Source organism: Melopsittacus undulatus, chromosome 1 (assembly GCF_012275295.1).
Source record: "Melopsittacus undulatus isolate bMelUnd1 chromosome 1, bMelUnd1.mat.Z, whole genome shotgun sequence".
NCBI classification, from domain to species: Eukaryota; Metazoa; Chordata; class Aves; order Psittaciformes; family Psittaculidae; genus Melopsittacus; species Melopsittacus undulatus.
The window spans coordinates 52,511,550-52,524,687 of record NC_047527.1 but is presented as its reverse complement, the minus strand read 5'-3'; the positions used below and the strand labels follow the sequence as shown (position 1 = coordinate 52,524,687).

At 39.8% G+C, this 13,138-nt stretch overlaps 1 protein-coding gene across 5 annotated transcripts in view; it reads right to left on the bottom strand.

Moving 5' to 3' along the window:
- Positions 1–13,138, bottom strand: part of MTCL1 (microtubule crosslinking factor 1) — a 107,329-nt gene that overhangs the window by 27,666 nt on the left and 66,525 nt on the right. For 3 of the 5 annotated variants that reach the window (XM_031052989.2, XM_031052990.2, XM_031052987.2), the window contains 3 exons: positions 7,818–7,910; positions 4,784–5,014; positions 3,090–3,278 (listed from right to left, as the gene is read on the bottom strand). In XM_031052989.2, coding sequence (XP_030908849.2) covers positions 3,090–3,278; positions 4,784–5,014; positions 7,818–7,910 — 513 coding nt within the window. The remainder of the gene's footprint in view (positions 1–3,089; positions 3,279–4,783; positions 5,015–7,817; positions 7,911–13,138) is intronic. The other 2 variants (XM_013130113.3, XM_031052988.2) reach the window with 1 other exon arrangement.

Below are 13,138 nucleotides of genomic sequence, written 5' to 3'. Positions count from 1 at the left end.
ATACTTTTCACAAAACAATTCCACTTTCCAAGCACGGTGAGAAAGTCAGCAGCAAGAGTGCAGCCGGAAAACACAAGCCATTAAATATTAATATTAAGTGTTAAAAATAAATATGGGTTACTTCAAGTTACTGTAAGCCCTTTCTTTTTTCTGACCCAGTTATCTCAGCCACTCCTAGGCTATTGCAAAATTTCCTTCCTAATGTGATACAAGTGCTGATGCATTTCATATTGGAGCTTGTCAGGCAGAACCAGCAACTTAGGGCCCTCTTGGGTGGATGCAAACCTTGGAGACTCCAAAAACCTGAGGGTTTTTCAGCACAGCCTGACTTGTCAGTGGTATACTGGGGTGAGAACTGCTGAGATCCAACCCTTCACGAAGGGATGTGCTCTGGATCTGCTGATACTCTCAGAGCTTTTAAAGCTTGGAAAACACAGGTGAAGTGTTTTCTTGCACTATTTTTGGTTTAGTTAATGTGTTTTGGGATCATGTGTGAATTAAGTGGAGATGATGTTTATGGGTGAAAGTCTGTAAGGTTTTTAGGGCAAGGATAAGGGTCTGTGAGGTTTATGAGCAAAGGTTCTGCGTGCAGGAGGTTTGCCAGGGCCAAGCCATCCACTACAGTGAGATGGAAAATTCAGGGTCAACCTATACTAAGATGTGTGAGGACAGAGCAAAGTTGTGGCAGAGCCTCAAGAGCACAGGTCCTGCAGAAGACATTTCTGATGCCCTGTATCTATGATAGCATCAGAATTAACCTAAGGTCCTGGGTTCAGCAGTAGCAGTCATTTTTTTCTCCTTCTTAGTAGCTGATGCAGTGCTGTGGTTTTGACTTTTGGCCTGGGAACAAGCTGATAACACCAATGGTTTTAGTTACTGCTCAAATGTTTAGACTGGCCATAGGACTCTGTGAGTCTCATGGTCTGCCAGGGAGGAGGGGAAGCTGGGAGGAAGCAGAGACAAGACACTTGACCCAAACTGACCAAAGAGGTGTTCTGTACCACAGCACGTCATGCCCAGGATGTAACTGAGAGATACCTGGAAGGGCACTCTCTTCTTGGTCAGGCTTGTTTCGGTGGGTGGTATTGTTTTCTCTTCCCTTGTTATTTCTCTTATCATTATTATTATTGGTGGTAGCAGCAGTGGTTTGTGTTATACCTTAGTTACTGGACTGTTCTTAACCCGTGGGAGTTACATTCTTTGATTCTCCTCCCCATCCCTTTGGGAGTGGGGGGGTAGAGTAGAAACTGTGTGGCTGACTGGGTTTAAACCACGACACCTACACTAGGGAATACTATTACTATGCCCGAGAATAACCATGGGCCTTTCTTCCTACTGACATAGCCCTGTAGCACTGAAAACCCTTCTTACATACCTGTCAATAAACACAGCACTTGTTAAAAGATTGACTAGCGTGAGTGGGCAAAACAAATAATAGTGCTTAAAATGAGAAATATTTAGCAAACTCACTAATTTTTGCAGTGCTGAAATAATACTTTTTTCCTGATTGGAAATGATGAAACCCATTTTACAGCCACCAGTCCATTTGGCTGTCATGCACTATTTGTTACCAAGAAGGACACTGAGATGTGCTCTGCTCCTACAAATCATTTGTTTAAGCAAGATTAGCTGGAACTGCTGTATTAGAACAGTATGTAATTTATATAAAAATGAATTATAAGCAATCCTACTTCCCATTTCTGCCACCTTAATTGAGATTAAAGTCTAAGCACTCATTATTTTAAAGAGGACATAATTTATTAGAATGTTCTTGGTAATTTTAAGAGATTTATATGGAAAGTTAGTACATGATAGAATCTCTACTAAGATAACATGTTGGTTTATATTTATTTTACTTATTCTGGATTAAATCAGTCTACAGATGGAAGGCCATTAAATGACAAGCTCAGAGGCATCCCTTCCATGGCTGTCTTCAGCCTCTGACACAGAAGAGCTTGCTGAAAGGATGACAGTGATGGGTCTGGGAGACTGGCAAGGTGGAACCTTTCCAAATGCCAAACTGATCAAATGAATACTACCTTGGTGGCACACCTCACAGATAATAAATGCTAGAGAATGGAGTTGTCAGCTAGCACTATGAAAAAGGAAAGCAAAAGATTATATAAACTTAAGCAGAATATGAAGCAGCATAAAGATCACAGATCTCTACTATTTTTATTCAAACAGAAATTCTAACTGAAGTTACATCTTGAACTAGAGAAGTAGGCTGCAAGCAAAGTATTGTGATCATAGAATGCATGTATTTATCTGAGAGCTCCTGCTGTGGGGCGGGCTCCCAAGTCAAGGGCCCAGATAGAGACAGGCAAAAAGCTTCAAGTCCTTTTTCATTGAACTTGTGTTTTACAGAGAATTCTTGTTCCATTCTACTTATGATTGCAAATAATACTACATGTCAGGATGCTCTCATCTGAATGTTTTCCATTTTAAAAATATCAGAAGATGCTCCTGAAGAACTGTTGGAAGCTTTAAGTCTGTCCCCTTTGAGTGTTTGCTATTATTATTGTTAGGACTGCACAAAGGAAAAAACTAGGATACATGGCAGTGCTTTGACACAGTCAGGGCACAGGATATGTCAGGGAGAAGTTAGCATAATTTGCTTTTAGGCACTTAAAAACAAGCCCAGTGTTGGGAAGGAACTTTTGCATTCTTTTCCCATCATTTCCAAGGGAAACATAAAATACATGTGATAGTCTTTTAAATGATTTAAAGAAAAAAACAAATCAGAACTTCTCACTAAAAGCTTGACAGTAGAATAAAAGAGATGTGCTCAGGCAAGAGAAGCATGTAAGTTCTCCAAACTATCACATACTAATAGATGATTCTGGGCAAACAGCCACGAGAGGAAATAGGATTTTTCACTGATAGTATCTGCCAACAGAAGAACAGTCATCACGTGGCTCCTGATTAAATATAAATATAATGGATGAAATCCACTGTAATTGCTGTGTAGCTAGAAGTATTTTTACAAGTATGATTCTAGGTGATTTAACACAGCAGCAGAAGAAAATGAATTCTCTTGGAAAATCCAGTTTCCATTCCCAGGGCATGATATACAAATGGTATAGTACCTGCTTCTGCTGCTGTAGTAATTCTGCAGTCTGCAGCTGTGGTCCATGATCAGTGATCTCTGTGGAGGGACGCTGGGAGAAATCTGTCAGTGCAAACACAACATCCTCTTCCTCCTCTTCTCGCTCTGTGTCATCCACCTTCTGCTCAGACTGAATGCTGAAACCTGGGACAGCCTCAGGGTGCTCGATCTAAAATGCAAGAGATGGGACACATCAACACTATTTTGCCATTTACCTCAGGGACAGAAATATATTGAAGGGCTAAGGGAAGGGACTATCTTCCCCTGCATCCCTGCAGTGTGATATATTGACTTCTATCCTGCAGGCCACAGGAAATGATCTTTGATGATATATGACATCTTGTGTATGTGAACCAGCACCATGCAGATGTGCCAAATAGGACATCTATGCAGCTGAGAAGATGGGTGTAATGTAGCACAGTGGATATAATTCATCACGCATTAATGAAAAACTATACAAAGCACTGGTTTATTGTCTGATGAAGACATGGAGATCAGGAAGTATCCAAATCTATCACTTTATTCTCTCTAATGCATTAGCAAAACACAATGTTCCAGTAATGACTGGAAGTGGATTGATTATAAATTAACCAGTCAAAAAATCAAAACAGTGGAAAAAATAAAAGTGATTTTGATGTTAGAAGATGAACTAGTTTACACAGAAGCAAATTAGTGCTGTTGAAGTAAAGTAGAAGCTAAATAGCTACTCATCTCTTGTTTCTGACTCATATTACCACAGCGGATGAACGTAAAGATGTTCATCCACCCTTTGTCTAAGAATACAAAACACTGGAGTATTCAACTTACACATACTCCTACCAGACCCGGAAGGTTACTTGCACTACCAAATGCAGCAAACCCTGAAAAACACTAGGCATGTAAATATCAGAAATACTGAGAAAAACTACTCAGTCGCCTTAGCAAATGGTTTCAGAATTGCATGAACCTGCAAAATAAATCTATTACTCTCAAAAATTTTGTATAAAGTGTCAGAATGAGCACTTTTTTAATTTTTTTTTTTTTTACATAAGATTTCTAAAGCAAATGGTGATCCTGGATGTGCAACTTGACACAGTTTAGCAGCAGCTTTCTTCACAGTGCATGTTTGCTGGCAATCACACTCCTGCTGAGATGTGTCCTCTTGGGGATTCCAGGTTGTTATGTACTTCTGAAATTCCTGATCTTAATTTAGTCACTACTTGGAAAATCACTGTGATGACTACTGGTGCACTGCTGCTGATGGTGAGAGACTTGTGTACGGAGAAGAGGAACAAACACGAATGAATCACTGTAAGTTCCCACAAAAAGCTGTATAATTCTCTTGCCAACACGAAAACAGAGCTTTTCTCCATCTGTATTGCTGAATGCTTTGTAAGGAACACACTGTACACACAATGAGAAAATGACAGAACTCAACCCATCTAAAGAGATTTGACTCTACCAGCTTGCTAATAGTTATTTTCTTTCATAAAATTAATTCAGGAGTTATATGTAGAATACACTTCAGCACAAGCCAGCTTAAGATAAGGTTTCATGTTTAATTTGAATCCCCTTTAAATCTAGATGTACTTATAAAGTTGCTGTTGTCACATAATATTTAAAGTCTACACTTAAAGAGCTGCATCTTAGTATCCCACTGCTTGCAACTTCATTGTGCTAATAAGGGACAGTTACCTCTAATATATCCTCTCCTTCTTCCTCCATTCGCTTGCCTTGCCGCCAGTGTTTCAGCAGCCATTTCAGTTTCACATACAGAAGAAAGGTGTCCTGCTTGAAATGCCTGAGTTCTTGCTGCAGCAGACTTTTCTCCTGGCTCCAGGTCTTCTCCTCCAGTTTGTTCTGCAAAGTCAAGCTCTGCACTTCCAAGTCTTTCCTCCGCAGGGTCTGCATATGCTCCTCCTCCAGCTTTAATGGAACGACAGACACCATGTCAATGGGGTAGTGTCCTGGGGCAGCTTCCAGGACTTGTGATTTGTTGGGTGAGACAAACTGAAATCTCTAATTTTCATCAGTAGTGAGTAACTATTGAGTTTGGCTCAATAAGTTCCTCAGCAACTATGACTGTCGAGGAAAGCAAAAAAGCTTTGCTTAGATAACCATATGCAAGTAGCTGGCTGTGTAAGTGGACCTGTACTTTAAAGGTGCATGAGAACTCTGCTATTGCTTAAACATTTTATACCACTCATATTTTTCTCTTGATTGTATCCATGCACTATGTTCCCAGCACAGCCATCAGCCCACATTGCTGCGCATATCACACCTAACAAATGCTTTTGCAGCCATTCCTACAGGGTGGGCCCAGAGCTGCCCTTCGGACAAACTGGGATACTATCCATGCCTCTTCCCTCCCCAGCCACAGCCTCATCCTCTCCTCTGTGGTTATGTCTCCCTCTGCTTTTGGAAAGGTAATGCTTCTGAAGGAACCACCTCCAGCATCTCAGATATAACTACTGCTCCCTTACTTCTCAACAGTTCATGCTTGAAGGCATCTGAATGACTCACAGTAAACAGTTTCTCATTCTGATATGACTAGATCAGGGACACACACAGGAACTGAAGAGACAGGAAAAGGTTGCAGTTCAGCATTCAACATGTCTCAGTTTTAGTACTAGAAGCACCAAGAAAAGCTCAGTCTTTGGAATTACATCCGTTTCAACACAAAGCCACCTGAAACATTATTTTTTAAATGTGACTTCTCCCTCGATATGTCAAAATCAAACCATGCCATGACCTGTGCCCAACAGCACTTTTACAAGTTAGCTGTACTACATCTCATATTCCACAGGGATGAGATAGTGTTTCCATTTCAACCAAGTAGTGGTTCACATTGATCCAGAAAGGTAAACGGAAAATAAGTACAGAGCCACTGCTTACAGATGCCAGTTTCTGTTATTTTCCATTCTGGGGAACAAGAGCCTCTCCCTTTGCTCACCAGCTCCATAGATGGAATCTATGAAAGCCATAGTACACTAATGACCACAAGAACATACCCTGAAACAAACAACACTGACAACAGGAATGAAGAATACATCAGAGATTCTTCTTTAGGAGCATGGACCCCTTTGAAATTAATATTGCTAAGGAATATATGCTGGATTTTCATGGTAACACTCAGATGCCTTCGACACAGGCTACTAGTCCATACTAGATTGTTTACTAAGGACCTTTCTGCCCTTTAAATGCTGCGCTCTGGCATGATGCAAAGTTTCAGCATCTAGGCTACTACGCCTTAAAAAGTCTGATTAAATAAAAATTATTTACAGTAGTTGCTAGCTTACATGGGTTTAAAATGCAGCTTATAAGTAGTTTGGAACAAAATTAGCTACAATGACCAAAAAAACCCATACACGCAACTCCTAGTAACACTCATGGAAATTGTACACTGCTAACAAACATCAATCTGATAGTGTTAAACATTGCTAAAATTGGAATAGCAAAACAGGCGTTTATTTTAAACTTAGTCTTTACATAGAGAAACAAATAGGTTCTCTGTTGATGCAGATTCTTCCACCAAATGAAGTTATGGTTAAATACAGCAGAGATCTGAGTCATTTCCACCAGAAATCTTGGGAGACTATAAAAAATGAGAATATCAATAGGATGGGCATAATCTGGAAAAAATGAAGAATCCAGAAGATGCTTTTATTCTTCTGTTTCTACTAGCTGTCAACATGAATAGCTAGCTTTGATTTTGCTGCATTTTTCATTGTTTTTACAAGCTGTTATGATCTAAGTCCCCATGGTCACAAATTCTTGCAGAAGACCCTGGTGGAGCTAACTTCACAGAGTATTTTGCTTTTTCAATGGATAGTTATTGCAAAATAAAATAAGAGGCAGGCATAGCTTCCAAAAAGCTTTCATTGCAAAAACAACCAGGAAGGAAATCAATTTACTTGTTGCCTTCAAAAGCCTTCATGAGAAAGTTCCTATGGAGATCAACTGGAAATTAAGGCTACTTATGAGAAAATAGAGATACTACTTGGGCATAACGAGATAAGCTGGCACAAGGAAAAAAGCTCTAGACTATACAACAATGATGCTGAATTTAGTCCATGAAGTATATTTAAATAGAAAACTGCAGTTAAGAGCCAAACAGCCTGCAAAAATTAGTAGCAGATTTTTTTTGCTCTAGGGTCTAGAGATCACAAAAAGATTGACTAACCTGTTCCAGCCTTCAAAAGAGCAGGGGGAGCCCATGGAACAAAATATGATTTATTCACCAGTTATGAATAAGAGGGTTAGGAGCATGGGGTACTGAGAAATACCAAAACATCACAATTTGTGTTTCAGTTACGAGTGTGTAATGACTCCTCCAACTTCAGAGAAGTTTTGAACTTTGTTTGCACTAGGAAGGGTCAGAAAAAGGCACAGAGCCAAACTGTGTTCCCAGAGATCAAACACACCCTTCCTTAGCTCACAGAGAGCTGAAGGGGCTGTTATAATTCCTCATGCCTTATTTCACATCTCTACCTTGACTTGCCCCATACAGGGGAGGACAAAACTCCTCTCCACCAAGCAGAGAAGACAGAATCAAAGTTGCAAAACAGGCTTGAGTTTACATTTCCCCAACTTCCAGATTCTTCATTTACTCAGAGGAGGTCAAGCAGGCACGGCCATCAGGACACAAGTTGCCATAGCTCTGACAAACCAGGTCCATGACACATGTCATGGTCACACATCTCTCCCAGCAGGTGGGTTTCGTATTTACCTGGATGATCTTTTCTGTAAACTTTTCTTGCTCCTCTCGGTGAAGTCTTGTCTCCTGCTCAAGCTGAGCCTGAAGCTCCTGTATCGATACATTCTGTACAGGTAAAACATGGGAATCCCTGAGCTGATCAGCAGGACAAAGGGATAGGTTTAGCAGAAAATGTGTCTCCGTGGTGGAAAAAAAAAAGGAGAAAAGAACTGCAGGACAGACAACTGCACAACTCACGGTTATCAATAGTTAAAACCAAAGCACAGTGTGCAAGTAAATAGCAATGCCCTAAATATGTGTGGGAATTTCCTGTGTGGCTTCTTCTGAAAACTAAAGCTGGGATGCTGATGTTACATGTTGGATATTCCCTTCAGGCCTCTGCTCTGGGTTTGCACTCATGTAGCTGGGACAGCGCACAATCAATGACATTTGCCAGATGAACACCTATTTACAGGATAACATATTTGGTGGCATATTTATTTATGAAAATCAAAGCTAAAAAGATTTTAACATCTCTGCAGAAGATGCATCTAATACACGTTGGACCTAATTATTTATTCATTTGTGACACTCCTGATTAGGCAGTTAATGGAATAACATTTATATACTGACGAAGCAAATAAGGTCCTTTTCTTCAGATACATAACAGCTCTCTGCACAAGTCAATTTCATTCTGTGATTTCTACTCAAAACAATTACTCCACAAATGTCACAGAGATAAGCTGTGTGAGCCTGGGATCTGACCAAAATGCTTAAGTATCTCCCCTTTCAGGTCCTACACCATTCTAACCTTAATACTTCCAGTCTTATGTTATCTTTAGGTTTGGCATCCCATCCACTTTACTGTTGGCACTTATTTAATTCAAAAATAAAGACCCAAGAAGGCAGAGTCAGACGTCATCATCTATACTATGTTAATTAATCTGGTGAAATTTATATTCCTGATCAGAACTGTATCTCACACTGGAGCTAAAACTGACTTGTCTGTACAAAGATGATGCTTGGCCAGATGCCATCCTCTTCACATGTATGACCATAGAAAACACTATGGCACCAAACTCCTGCTTCCCAGAGTAGACACATTTAAGGCAGGGATCACTTCAGGCTTCAAAGTGTAATCCCAAATTCTCTGCTGGCCAATGTCCAGTGCACTCCAATCTCAGCAGCTGCAAGGATGTAATGCAGGTCATGGGACCACTCTCAGGGCCTGCACTGCCATTTTCTCTCTGACATCAGCCCTGGCACTCGTATCCTCTCCCCAGGCACTCCTCCCACTTCCCAAGAGCAAAACCAGCTGCTGTTGCTGTTTGGGATGTGGCTGCTCTTGCTGGGACAAAAGTATTTGTCACTGGAATAGAGGCTGTTCTGCTCCTCTAGGGAAAAAGATCGAAGAATCCCATAAACCATCAGCAGGAAGAGACTTGCCTGGAAAATGAAATTCACCCTTACATACACTTTCTGGGCCTTACCAGCTCCTTCTTGATTTGATTCACTTATTGACTTGTGAAAGTATGTTTTGTACCTGAGGAAAAGATACTCCCAGCCCTCTGAAAGGTATGCATGAAGTGACCAAGAGAATGTGACCTGCCTTATCAATTTAATCTTACACCTTAATGTGTCTGCAGACATTTTGCATTGCACAAAGGCAAATTTGGTCACAATAATCACTGATCTTAGTATGCCTCTCCTTGCAGCCATACGATTATGTATTTAGGTAGGTAGAAATACTGTTGGTCTCAGGATTCCTGAAAGTGGAAGCTGAATAAGAGCAGCAAAATTTACCAGGAAGCTAAGGTCTGAATTTTCTCTATGCACTTCACACTCGTGTTTTCCAATGAACAATAATTTGCTAAAAGATCATTTCTTCTAATTCAGACTAGAATTGGAATTAGTTATGTGTATACTGATAACACCTTACGTCTGCAAAATTAAAGCAAGAAAACTATTAACTCACACATATTTTTGATAAATGTAGCTCAGGAAAAGGCAAGTTTCAGGAAACTTGGGTGATGGGACTGTGTGATAACTGTTGGAACTACTAAGAAGATTTTAAATACATCATAAAGGCAGATAGACTATTACACGCACACTAAACAGTGCAAATCATCTTACACTTGCTTTGCCTCTTTAAAGACAATATATTTTCAGAAGTGTTAAAGAAAACATGATGAAAAGCACTTTACGCATGAATGCAGAGCTGCACAACTTTTTCCTTCCAGTGCAACCTGAGGACTCTTCATAATCTATAATGTCATGTAATGTCATTTCTACCAGTAGCATTGTGATTCATACACTCAAATCAAGGGAGATAAGCTTACTTAAGCACCTTATAGGTTGCTGCTAAATGTCCAGATCATGGATGAAGAATAAGTAGAATGCATCATGAGATTTGTATATGCAGTTCAGGTATCTGATATTACACTGATGGATGTCTATATGTTTACAAGTGGAAATCAGGCCCTATCATACATAATCATATAATCAGCAGGGTTTAGTCTGTGGCACAACTGTAGTTTTGGTTTGGTTTGGAAAACAACACTGCTACAAAATGAACACAAAAATTGGTAACCTGTTAACTTCCATTCATTGTTTCCTTTGTTCTCATTAACAAACGCTCTACACGAAGAACAGAAAAAACCTTGAGACGCCCACTACACATTGTACTGACACCACAGAAACAGACACAAACCCACAAGACACGAACATAATATAACTGGAACTAAGATCTACTGCTATGTCACTACAGCACCACAGAAACAGCTACACTTCGTTCACAGCTTCACAATGACAGACAGTTTCTCAATTAATGCATTTCCAGATCCACTTCCATTCCTGTCCTCTTGGACAGGCAGTGCCAAATCCTTCTGCTGAACCCTTTTCTCTCACCTGTTACCACTCCACAACAAGCTAATCCATGCCGATGCCTTTACCTCAAGAGGATAAGCAGAGAAAATTCATCCACACTTTGGGGGCTTCACCACCACACCCTTAATGTACTGACCCCTTTCCACCCCTCTCAGCATGCTGACAGCTTTTCAGGTTGCGTTCCATGTCACACAATCCCACATTTCTGCCACGACTTGTTTTCCTGTGATTGCCAGGCACCATGAGGTACAGCTGGGTTTCACTCCTTCCTTTTCTCCATTTTACCATAGCTAATTACAACCTCAATTTGCCTGCAAACTCAATCAATCTATATACAACAACTGTGAACATCAAATTTCATGGACCCTTTTTGTTCTTTTTTTTCAGGAGAAATTGAAGGAGGAGCATAGCCTAAGGAGGCAGGGTACAAAGATGCTCTCCAGCATTTGTGTGTGATTCCAAGGAAGCCAAAAGAAAAACATCTTAAGCTGCTTCCCTAATGCTGTGTTATATGCTTTGATATTTGGACCTTACATTTGACCATGCAGTTTAAATGCTACTTTTTCACATGTGATTGCTGACCATTGCATACATACTATCAATCAGATCAGAAAGGCACTTCCACTGCATTTTGTATTACTTTTTACGAGCAATACACATCTAACTGAATTCTCAGAGGCTGCTTCTCAAGACGTACTCCTCACCCCTTGAAAAGAAATTACATTTATCCCATTTGCTACAAGAGGCAGTTGTGTAGTTATTTTTCTGTGCTTATATGGAGAGAGAATACTTTGCTCTAAGTCTGTAAAAAACCACCTCATTGTATGGATAGTACACAAAGTCTCACCGAGTTCAGTTAGGACTGTGATATCCAGATTTACATCATAAAGGGTCTTTCAAGCCATTATATTGTCAGCCTTTACAGAATCTTTCCTAGCAAGAAAGAATACAATTCATCAAAGTAAATTATTCTTGCTGCCCCTAATCTTGGTGGGAAGGAATACTGTCAGAACCAGTTTGTCTTTCTTCTTCCCACAGTTTTGCATTGGAGGAACAGTGGACACTAAGACATACAACTTTCTATGTGTCCTCATTTGTTGAGGGTTGCGGTGGGTTTTTTTGTTTTTATTTTTTGTTTTGTTTTGTGTTTTTTTTTTCCCCAAAAGAAAGGGACATCACAATGTATAAAACATTCATGGCTTGCTTTCTGTGAAAGCAAAATCTTAAATCAGGGCAAGAGAAAAGGATGTGCAAATTCTCAGCACATGGCTGAGAGCTGCAGCAAAAGCCATCCAGCTGAAAAGCTCTCACAGGAAATAATGAAAATTGCACAGAAGGAACACAGATATTCCAAACCCAGCTAAAAATATAACTTTCAAAATATAGACCGAAATTCTCCCCATATATCCAAAATGGTCCATACAGAAGTTTTGATTCAAAGCAGGTGATAAAGTGACTTACTTAACTTGCACATCACTGTATCTGGCTGGTCCACACTGAACCCAGGGGTTAAATTAGAGATGTTTTATAACTCTTATGGGCATGATAAGTAAGGAAAATTGATGAACAGAATAAGAACGGCCTAGAAGAAATTATTCTTCAGTGTGTGCTCTTCCCACCTTATTACTAGACCTTGTGGAAGACTTGCTTTTTAAGACATGCTCTCACCTTCTCTAGCCTATTTAATTTCACCTTGATTTTAAGTACTTTGTAACTTATATTAGTGGTAGCTAACTGTTAGAGAGAAATACGACAATTCAAAACTAAAATTCAAAAATATGCTGAATATTTGTGTATCAGCAAACAAAACATGTAGAACAGACTTACCTGTCAGATTTTCAACATCAGACATCATTTAACTTCCTTCTTTCCTGTCTGTATCAGAAGAAACAGGGTAGCCCTAAACCTCAATGAGGATGCCCCATCCCTGGCAGTGTTCAAGGCCAGATTGGATGAGGCTTTGAGCAAGCTGGTCTAGTAGAAGGTGTCCTTGCCTGAGGCAGGTGGTTGGAACTAGGTGGTTTTTAAGGTCCCTTCCAACCCAGATCATTCTATGATTCTATCTGCTTTTATTTTAATTCTCTTGTGACAACTTGCTCCTTGTAAGTGAATCCACTTCAGTAGTTGCTTTTCCATAACCTGAGTGTCAGAGGTTTTGTGGCACTTTTCTACACAGAAACAAATGTATAAGTCTTTAAAAGCCATGTGTGAAAATAATCCAAATCTGAAATGCAAAGATAAGTGCTTTTGCCTTTGGTGATATGTACTTAGGTAAAGGCAGAACTGATGCCCTCTGAAGAAGCAAACAGAACTAGCAGATACAGCTCCCTTTCGGAGCATTAGGTATCAAATATATATGTATCAAATATATCAAACAGACTATATTTAGTCATATATGAATGTGAAAGAGTTAAATTTTTCTTCTCCAGAATGTCTTCTTGTTTCTGAATAAATAGGAGGAGGCTGCT